Source organism: Lipophrys pholis (genome assembly GCF_963383615.2).
Source record: "Lipophrys pholis genome assembly, chromosome: 3".
Classification (NCBI taxonomy): domain Eukaryota; kingdom Metazoa; phylum Chordata; class Actinopteri; order Blenniiformes; family Blenniidae; genus Lipophrys; species Lipophrys pholis.
Window position 1 is genome coordinate 35,235,273 of NC_137627.1, and position 10,685 is coordinate 35,245,957.

A 10,685-nucleotide genomic window follows, 5' to 3' on the forward strand; every position below is an offset into this window, starting at 1 on the left:
AAGATGAATAAAAGATCTTTCGTGTTTATTCCAGCACCCTCAAATAATTCACCCCCAGTCTCACCGTCTACACACACTTCGACCGTGTGTGTGTGTGTGGGTGTGTGTGTGTGTGTGTGTGTGTGTGTGTGTGTGTGTGTGTGTGTGTGTGTGTGTGTGTGTGTGTGTGTGTGTGTGTGTGTGTGTGTGTGTGTGCGTGTGTGTGCGTCCATCGACAGTGGACCCAGAAACAAAGTAGTATCTTTCATCACGTGAACAGTTTTGTCAAAAAAAAAAAAAGATTGACGTCGTCGTTCCGAAGACGTCAGTCGTTCATTTCTCTAAACAAGTTTCTGTCATTATGGACTTTTTGATTTGAAGACAGAAACACATTCAAGCATCCCAGCGAGTCACAAGTGTCCAGAGGCTACAAACAATAGCTTCTATTCAACTTGTAATAAAATTGGTGGCTCTTTGTTTTCCCTGAGGAGGAGCAGGTCCAGACCAGAGCAGCAGGTGAAAGTGAAGTGGGCCTCAGGCAGGACCAGGCGAGGTGTCCCAGGACCGCTGCAGTCTCACCACAAATCTCTTAATCTGCTCGAAGCTCACAAACATCACGATATTCCAGGATCCCAGACGGAGAAACGACGGCACAAAGCTGGAAAAAAGACATTTAAAGAAAGGGAAACTTTAAAAGAGATGCTTCCTCTTGTGCACAAAGACTCCTCTATCAATTACAATTAATGAATTAATTTATTACAATTAATAAAATTGGAATTAAATATATAAATGTGTCATTAAATCATTAAACCAGTAACCTTGGACGGGTTTTTTTGTGGGACAACGGATGGAAATTAGCATTGTGCTAATCCAGCATATTTACAGTAACCTGGTGAAGAGATTGGTTGTTCATTAATGTGCACTGACCGTCCAAATAAACTAATCAATGAAAGGAATTAAATAAATTGTGAGATAATGAAATATTTAAGTCCAAATTTAATTTAACACATTTAATGGTTCATTCATTCATTTTCTTCCGCTTATCCATTTCCAGGTCGCGGGGGTGACAGTGTGAGCACCTTCACCCAGATCGCATCGCACAATTTAAGAACCTTCCTGCAGGTGGTGAGCCCACGGGAAGGTGGCGCCCGGCATGGGACATGAACCCTCTACCCTGAGATTGTGAGTCTCATGCTCTACCAACTGAGCTAGCCGAGCTAACCTATTTAATGGTGTATTTATTTATTTAATTATAGCACTAAAATGGTTAAATAGTTATGTGTCTTTTACTTAAAATGAATTGGTTTTTTAATTAATTCATGACACATTTATATATTTAATTCCAATTTTAATAAATTAATGACACATTTAATGAATTCTTTATTTGTTTATTCATTTCATTTTGGCACATCCAGTGGTGCTCACATAAATGTTTGGTGAACAAGCAATGAAGCAAACTGAAGGAACGTCAGCAGGGATTTTCAGTATTGAGTGTCTCACCCCTTGTAGAAAGCCGTGGCTCCCTCTTTGAGCTGCATGGTTAAAGCACAGTGGACGGCGCTGCGGTACTGCCCGGGCACCGAGTTCATGTAGCGGGTCTTCACCACGTCCACGGGAGACGCCACTATGGTGGTGCAGAAGCCCGCCGCGAAGCCGGCGGTGAAGTGACACGGCATGTTGTCTGAGGAAAACACTGCTGTTAAACGTCTGTACAGAGTGAGAATAGAAGAAACAACCAACCTGTCATGAGGTGGTACTTCAGGATGAGCTCCTTGATGATGTCATAGGTCACCAGCTCGGAGCAGTTCACGATGGCGTTACGGGCGATATTTGGCAAACAACCTGAAACAGCGAGTTTTACGTTATAAAGTTCACAGGGAGTGAAAAGGAGACTGAAGTCTGTTCAATGAGTCTGGTAAATCAGAAGCTTTGAACAGGAGATTTTTATCTCCCACTTTACGATTACATGCCTTTAAAATAGTTCTTCATTAGTGATTTGTGGAAAACTTAAGAAAGAAGGAAAAACTATGAATCAGATCAGAGGATTTATTCTCAGACTTCAGTTTGAAACAATAAGCTTCCAAAATTCTCCATTGAACTCTTTGATGCTAATGGATTTATACATTAATACTATTAATATTAAATTAAAAACTTCTGCTTTGTGGGATTTCATTTTGCAAATTACTGCCATAAAATTGTTTACATTCACCGAGCCTCTGCTGAAAGCCTCCTCACTTTGTCCACATATAAGAGCACTGAATGAAATGATTGAACAGACGAGCTATAGAAAATTAATCTGTGATTGGGGAGATTCATTTATATTTATATTAAAATTGAAAAAAAAAAGGTTGATTTTACTTTTAAGTGTAATTTTCTCCCATTTAACCAAACATGAAAAAGACTGAGAAGTAAAAGCTGATTTTTGTTTTCTGCTTTATATGAGAAACAATATCACATTTTTTACACCTATTTTCAGTCTTAAAAGACATTTGATAAGGAGACATCATTTTATATTATTTATCAGCCTTTATGATGCACTAAAATAGACATTTCTTTCATGCAAACTTTCACTGTCTCTTCTTCTTCTGGGTTTAACGGCAGTTTGCCTCCATAAAGTTGCACTACCGCCATCTGCTGGTTTTATTGATCTACATTGTTTTCCATGTTCTCATCGTCCCTGATGACTGTTTCCCTCGCTCACTCTCTTATCAGGAGCTTTTTCAACCCTGATGACTGTTTCCGTTCTTCTTCTTCACCTGGGTTTGCAAAGCTGCACCACCGCCATCTGCTGGTTCCAGCTAGATTATTCCCGCCGCTCTATACGTTCTCCAATAGTCCCGTCGCCTTTAGAAACCCACTTCAACATCTTCTGCCCCTTCCAGTATCTCCTTCCCTCCTCCTCCTTCCATCATATTCCTTCTTTCACTGTCTCCTCCTTCATGTAAAATCCACAGATCGTTTGTGTTCCTCTACCTTTCCAGAGGCCCCTGACGCCCTCGTCCCTGGCGATGGTCCTGTAGGCCTCCAGGGTGCCGCTGTACCTCTTGACCGAGTTCTCTGGCAGCCGGGTCTGAGCCTGGAACCGGACCTTCACCACGTCGGTGGGCTGAGCGAAAGCCACCGCCATCGCGCCCGTCGTGCAGCCCGCCAGCAGCCGAGGGAGGATTCCTGCGTCTGTCGCACAGAGACGGACGTTGGGGCAAAAAGTATTAGAGCTCAATGCCCACAGGTGCCTGGCGGCCAGCAGGGTGACGAGCTCAGTGGTGATTTCAAGCACAATTAAAAAAGAGTGTTCATTCATTCAAAACTAGAAGATATTTACAAAATAATCACAAATGTGTTGAAATGAACAGAAGTGAACCAAGCTACTTGTCTAATGTTCTTGAGGTGGTAAATCTGTGCTAAAAAACTGTCTGAGCCTCTTCTCGTGAACATTTATTCAGCATGGATGGTGCAAATGGAATTATTCAGGGTGTTCATGAGTAGTCCTTCTGTCTTCGCACGAGCTATCACTTTGAAAAGGTGGATGTTCGTTTCTTTGGAGACAAAACTGGAGCTTCATTTTGGTGAAGACGACAGAGAAACTCGTCTCTGGAAGCTCAGATGACTTGACTCTTAACATACTGTTCCAGTCCAATCCAACTTTATTTATATAGCACATTTAACACGACAGCCAAGGTTGACCAAAGTGCCTCACAGCTCAAAATAATAATTAAACAATCAGTGAGTAAAAAACAGGGTTAAAAACAAGGCCACAATATTCCAGTGCATAATTGGTGTTAAAAGCCAGCGAGTTCATACTGCATGTGTCTTGGGTCGACACTTGAAGGACTCAAGAGGCAAATAATTCCAGACGGGCTGCAGCCACTGAAAAGACATGGCGATCAAATCTATTTCTTTGTATGAACGTGTATAAGATCGGATAAATAAGAAGGTGTCAAACAATTTGGTACCATAAAGACCAACAATAAATTCTTAAAAACAATTAAAAGAGACAGGAAGCCAGTGGAGTGAGGCTGAAACTGGGGGGATGTGCTCTGGTTTCTTTGTCCCTGTTAAGTCGGTCAGCAGCGTTTAGTCTGAGCTGGAGGGACGGATGGACGGAAGGACGGAGAGACGGAGAGGGACGGAGAGAAGAAGGGACGGAGAGAGACAGAGGGACGGCGAGACGGAGGGACAGAGAGACAGAGGGATGGAGGGACGGAGAGACGGAGAGAGATGGAGGGACGGAGAGACGGAGGGACGGAGAGAGACGGAGGGACGGCAAGACGGAGGGACAGAGAGACAGAGGGATGGAGGGACGGAGAGAAGGAGGGACGGCGAGACGGAGAGATAGAGGGACGGAGAGACAGAGGGACGGAAGGACAGATGGATGGAAGGACAGAGTGACGGAAGTATGGAGGGATGGAAGGACGGAGGGACGTCTGGTGGAGGTAGAGGGAGTTACAGCCGTCCAGTCTGGATGTGATGAAGGCATGAATAACAGTGAGAGAAACAGAACTGTACTTTGACCAGCAGCCTCATCTGGAAGAAACCAGTTCCTAAAACAGAATTAATTTGTTTGTCAAGGTTAAAAACACCACCAAGAATCACCCCCAGGTTTTTTTAAAGGGTGGATTATGAGTTTGCAGAGGGCCGAGAGCACTGGTGCAGTCGACTAGTGGATCTGGCTACAAACAATAAGAACATTAAGAACAGAATCCCTCCTGAAGCTGATGGTTTGACCCAGTTCCCCGAGTCGCAGCTGTTAAAGGCTCAGCATTCAAACTACTTCAGCGAGTTGTCCGGACACGTGAAGATGATGAAGATAAACCGGCTGCTCTCAGAAACGCTCTGGAGCAGGAATGTCACTCTGACTCACTTCTTCTGAGGAACAAGTTCAGGTGCTGCACTTCTGTGAGCGGTACTGTCAACCTGGAACCTTTGAAGTGGGAGCGTTTGCTCTGGCTAATCCTTCTGTTCTACTTCCTGGTGATATTTACAGCTGGCAGAACAAGAACAGGTCCAACTCAAGCAGTTCAGTTTCCTGGAGAGACACGCCTGACTGACATATCTCTCATACATATCTTCCTCCTGTGGATTCAAGCTCCACACAGTGAAACATCCTCTCATAGACACTATTATCAATAAACTGGAGAAACAAGGATACTCCAAGAATAGATAAATGGAATAAAATTAATGAAATACTACTTAAGTTTTTCTTATTTTTTCTTTCTTAAGTCAGTGGACAGCAATAAAAAAAACTGTTTCAGGTGTGGAAACGAATATTTGAGGCCTTGTAATCAGTCCAACACGACCAGCTATAATGATTCAAGTTCTTTGTTTAATTTATTTATATATATATATATATATATATATATATATATATTTATATATATATATATAATTGCCACTTTTTTCATGTAATAAATTCACAACTTTGTTTCTAGAAATATTCCAATCCTCAGAGTGGTGGACCTGCACTCCAACAAGACCAAGACTTATTAAATGTTTATTATTACATTTATTAATGTTTTTATTATTTTAAATTAATTAATTAATATTAATTAGTAAATAGTTTTAATCGATTGACAGCACTAAAAATAAGTAAATAAAATTCAAATGTTTTGTGTACATGGAAATAGGAAAATGTTGTTGGAAACTGCTGCAGTTTGGGAAACTTCAGTCTTGAGGTGAGAGTCTGCCTGAGAAAACCAGGTTCATGTGTTTGTCATTAAAACTGTCCCTTTATTCAAACTGATTAAAGAAAGAAAGATCCTGAGTATTCCTCTGAGCCGGAGCCTACTTGCTGTGCACAGTGATAAAGTGATGGTGAACACACACGTTCTGCTCCTCCGCTGTAGACCTCCTTCATGGTGTCATACAGGCCGATCCGGACCGAGGCGAAGCACATCTGGCGGTGGAGTCCCGCCACCAGGCCGCTGTACAGACTCCGAGGCCCCTCGCTCTTCACGATGGTGTAGATGGTGCCGAACACGCCCCGGTACCTCGCCGCCTGGCCTTGTGGGGCGAAGCCGGACTCACCCTGGACCTGCCACAACACCATGACAGACTCAGACAGTGGACTGGGACAAACCCTGGACAGCCTCGTTAAACCAGGAGGACATAGAAGAAACTGATGAAACATGTTTACTCTCAATCTGCTCCGTTCATAAACATATTTTTCCTCCATTCAAACCTTCTTTTATTGTATTTTATGTCCTATTTGAAATAAAAGTCATTGTGGTCCTGGGAACACAGTGATAGGAACCAATAACGTGAGCAGGGACACTACATAAACATCTCAAAATGTAGAGTACAAACTACTGTGGTCACATTCAACATTTGTATTTAATACATTACATAGTCAAAATAATCATGTAATGTTGATTTAATTGACTTTAATTAGCCGTGGTAAAATGTAGTTCGCTGAAGAACAACACATATTTGACATTGTGATGTGAGAACATTCAATTTGTATCTTTTCCTCTTATTTCTCCAGACACACATCAATATTTGTCTGGAGATAATCTTTCTATTAGAATGTACAGATTAAGGAAAACCAGCTGTGTCAGCATTAGTCTATGTAAATTGTCCATTGCATTGTTGTATAATGTATTTTAGTATAATGTATGAATCCAGGTGATGAATTTTAATGGATATTACTGATATTACTAGTTTTACTGTGGGTTATATTTATAATCTGCATTATAATGTTGTGATCCTGCCGGGGGACTGCAGGAGGAAACTGGCCACGGCTACAAAGCCTCTTTTCTTTAAGATTAATGTTTTCTGTTCATGGTCCCTGAAACAAACAAACAAACAAACACTCATTAGCATTTCAAAGTTTTTCACTGCAGGACATGAAATGTCTCCATCAGAAAATCTGTTCTCAGTGTTTCTGCCCTGAAGGCTTCAAGTTTTCACATAATAACATGTGTAAGACGCCAATTTGTTTCCCTACACACACACACACACACACACACACACAAACACACACACACACACACACACACACACACACACACACACACACACACACACACACACACACACACACACACACACACACACACACACACACACACACACACACACACACACACACACACACACACACACACACACACCTGCCACCAGGTATGAAGGTTTTTATGATTAAATATGAAATGAAGGGCAGGCGACTGTCTGAACTTTCACCAGATCAGACGTTTGCCCTGCAAATGAACCGGTGCCGTTTGGTTGAAGTTAATTAAAGTGTGAACGCAGGAGAAGCAAATGGAAGCAGCTGATTCCTGCTGAACGGAGGGACCTTTCCTGCCGATGTGTCTCTTTAACCGATGCTAAAGTCAAACCAGTGGCTGGAAGAGGGCAGATATAATCCACATCCTCAGGTTTGGAACGCTGGTCTCTCGTCCTTCCAGCAGAGAAACGACCACGGCTTGACAGAGTGACACTCTGAACAGTCAGTCTGCACAAAAACAGCAAAGTCCACAGAGAAACAAACCCAGTTGTGAATGGAGGGGGGCCTTTAAGGATACTTAATAACATGAGGGCCTAAAAATAGGCTCCATTACGTTTATAAGACTCCGGTGTCAACGACACCAGGCTTCTCTGTGGAGCAGTATAAACTGCTCTGAAAACACTCGCTTCATTTCTCAAAATCTGGAAATCTTCACTGTGAACAACATGGTGAAGTGAAGAGATGAACTCTTCATGATTTCTTTTCTCTGAAGAACTTAAGCTTTGTCACAAATCTCAGTTATTAAAGATTTCTTTGACACTGTCGACAGAAGCGTCCAAGACCTGTGTGTTTTAATATAAATATCACATATAACTCTTCCTTGTTGATGCTTTATGATGATTCCTTCTCAAAAATAACAAGCCAACAGTAAAGGAACCTTGTGGCAGAGAGGATATCAGATCTGTTTGCAGATTTAACAGAGATAAGGACCAGAAACAGATACGGCAAGGAGGACGAGGACGAGGACAAAACCACTTGAATCATTTGTTGCATTTATTCTCAACTTGTTTCTAACAAAGAGACAAATGGAAAAATTCACAGCATTGATCCATGAATCAACCAATAAATGTCCTGCTTCTATTAGAAATAGTATTTAAACTGTCCTTCTCATCAAGATGTTGTTATGTTGAGGTCAGGAGGCCGATACCACACCTGGCAGGTGGAGGAGTCACACTGTGTGTGGAGGCAAATCTGAGGGGTAATCTAGATGACAGTAACTATTATTGACGGGACTATGGAGTGCATTAGTATTGAAATTGTTCTCAAAGACAAACCTACCTATTAATACAGCGACATTAATAGATAATATACTCACAAATGAAATGGGGAGTGAAATAACAGCAGGATTACTTATTACTGATAAAAGTGATCATCTCTCAGTCTCTTTCATCAAATCCGACAAAAAGCCCAAACCCCAGAAATAGTGTCTCAGCAGGTGGTCTGACACAGAGTGTGACGCCCCAGAAGTGAAGACAGTCTGTCCTCTCTCTCCCTGGCTTGTTTCAGGTTTAAAAAGTGTGTTGCTCCAACCAGCCAATCAGAATCAAACCCTATATAGTGTCATCGGGGGTTCAGCCAATCCCAATCAAGGTAGGCCCTCCCTTTGACTCCTCCCACAATTAGGCAGATCATCTCTGGCACATGGCACCACGAGAGGAAGTATCTCCTCCTCTTCCCAAGATGGGCATGTGTGGGCGGAGCCAGTCCAACTCACACAGACACAGCAGATTCTGAATGCAGCTCCTATGATCCAATATTCAAATGAGGAAAATCAAGGAAAAGAAGTAAACTTAGAATTCAAGGTTTCTGGACCGACCAGACCAGGAGGAGGAGGTGAGGAGCTGGAGAATATGACTCCTTTAATCCAGTCATGGACAGCACAGGTCTCATTTCATCTTCATGGACATGAAGCTCCACAGCGCATGGAAGTGGCATCATCATGAGGGGACGGCTGCTGGAGACTGGAGACCTGCACTTTCTCCATAGAAACCACAGAAGTCCACTTGTGAACAGCAGCAGACTTCAAGCTGTAACTGACATCGACTTGTTTAGTTTTGAACCCTCCAGAGTTGTTGGGTTTTGTTCAAAAAAATTTGAACTAAACGCTTCATGTTTCTACTTAAATTCCCTACATCATGATTTAAAATCACTGTAGCATGAACTTTTTAAGTTTTTTCAAAAGTTTCACCCAAAAGCCAAAGATCCCTCAAGTATTTAAACACACATATCGATATAAAGTGTATTTTCATTGGCACAATGTGTGCGTCTGATGTCAGAGTACTGATGAGCGGATGAGTTCACTGTGTTTCCAGGTGAGTGACCCCAGCGTCTCACCTGCAGGCGCACTTTGGCCGTGTCCAGAGGAAAGGTGACCAGGTCCGCCACGCATCCAGCGGTGCCAGCTGAGAAGAGCTTCACGGCCACGGATGGAGCCAGGTCAGCCGGTGTCCCTCCGGCCATGATCAGATCAGCTGCTGGGCTCGAAAGAAGAAGACGAAAAACAAAAACCCTCACGCGCAACAGTCAAAAATAAATCAATCTATATTTAAAAAAAAAATAAAAAAATAAAAAAGAAAGCTGAGCGCAGAGTCCATGCGCCACAGAGCAGCTTCACTTCCTGCAACTTAAATATTGAGGATTTTCAGATTTTCATGTCTTCACGTCCGGAACAAACTCAACAGCAGCAGCCGCGTCAGGAGGAGGAGAGAGGAGGACACTTTGTTCTGTCAAAGTCCTCCGCTGCGCCATTGCGCTCCGACGTATGTAGCCGGTGAGACACACACACACACACACACACACACACACACACACACACACACACACACACACACACACACACACACACACACACAGCTCCGCCTGAAAACCGGACGCACAACATTCGCGACGCACCACAACGGAGGATCCGCTTTGAAAAAGCCTGCACTCACAGGCTTATGACAACAAACTAATATTCAATGATTAAATGTATAATATGTAAGAATATTAACTGATTTATGAATGTGCCTAATGACAAATTATTTATTTCATAAATGAATTTATTGTTTCAATAGTTATTTACATTTCAATGATCTATCAAACTATGTTAAATTGATTATTTAGCTTTATTTTGACTCATGTCCTTGATACATATTGATCATATTTTCTCCTTTTGGTTTTTATGCATGAGTCAGTTTTGTTTTTTTAAACCACTGACATGTACATTTCACTAAATAACATATTTGGAAGTTAAGATAGTTAATCCCATACTTAGTTTCTCCAATTATGATAATTATCTTTTTGATAAATGAATAAAAAAACATCTCATTTTATTTATCATATTTTGAGATCACAAATGTTTTATTTAAAAGTGCAAAAGAATAAAATAAAGAAAAGGTTTGAAATATTAAAAAAAATATCAAATATATACAATTTCCACCCCATTTTAAAACAAAATGATTAAAAACATTTATTGCTATAAGAGAACATTTGACAAATAAGTGAGTATGCGTTTGTCAATCACTTGTATTTATGTAAAAGCAGATTTTTAAGTAAAGCTTCATGGATGCAAACGGTTTTAAATTGTGACGTTGAAAAAGCCTAACATTTGCTCACCTTTGCCCTGGATTAGAAAACATCGGCACAGAAATCTTATAAATAGTTGCAGGTTTGAGCTGCGACATTGAAGGAGCTGGTGTGTAAAGAACCAATCAGGTTGCAGCTC

The 10,685-nt window shown here is 41.6% G+C and overlaps 1 protein-coding gene across 1 annotated transcript; it reads right to left on the bottom strand.

Moving 5' to 3' along the window:
• Nucleotides 1–9,783, bottom strand: LOC308106953 (dicarboxylate carrier UCP2-like). Its single transcript, XM_080458997.1, has 6 exons — nt 9,317–9,783; nt 5,803–6,010; nt 2,953–3,153; nt 1,720–1,821; nt 1,480–1,660; nt 1–637 (listed from the first exon to the last, which is right to left on the bottom strand). The coding sequence occupies exons 1-6, from the start codon at nt 9,440–9,442 to the stop codon at nt 514–516; spliced, it is 942 nt and encodes a 313-aa protein (XP_080315123.1). The 5' UTR covers nt 9,443–9,783; the 3' UTR covers nt 1–513.
• Nucleotides 9,784–10,685: the final 902 nt, after the last annotated feature.

Bases quoted from the DNA above. Each gene is read 5' to 3' on its own strand.
- LOC308106953 (XM_080458997.1), bottom strand. From the start codon at position 9,442: ATGGCCGGAGGGACACCGGCTGACCTGGCTCCATCCGTGGCCGTGAAG. The intron at 6,011-9,316 runs GTGAGACGCTGG...GTGTTGTGGCAG, and splicing joins CGGCCAAAGTGCGCCTGCAG to GTCCAGGGTGAGTCCGGCTT. The intron at 3,154-5,802 runs GTGTGTGTTCAC...TCTGTGCGACAG, and splicing joins CTACAGCGGAGGAGCAGAAC to ACGCAGGAATCCTCCCTCGG.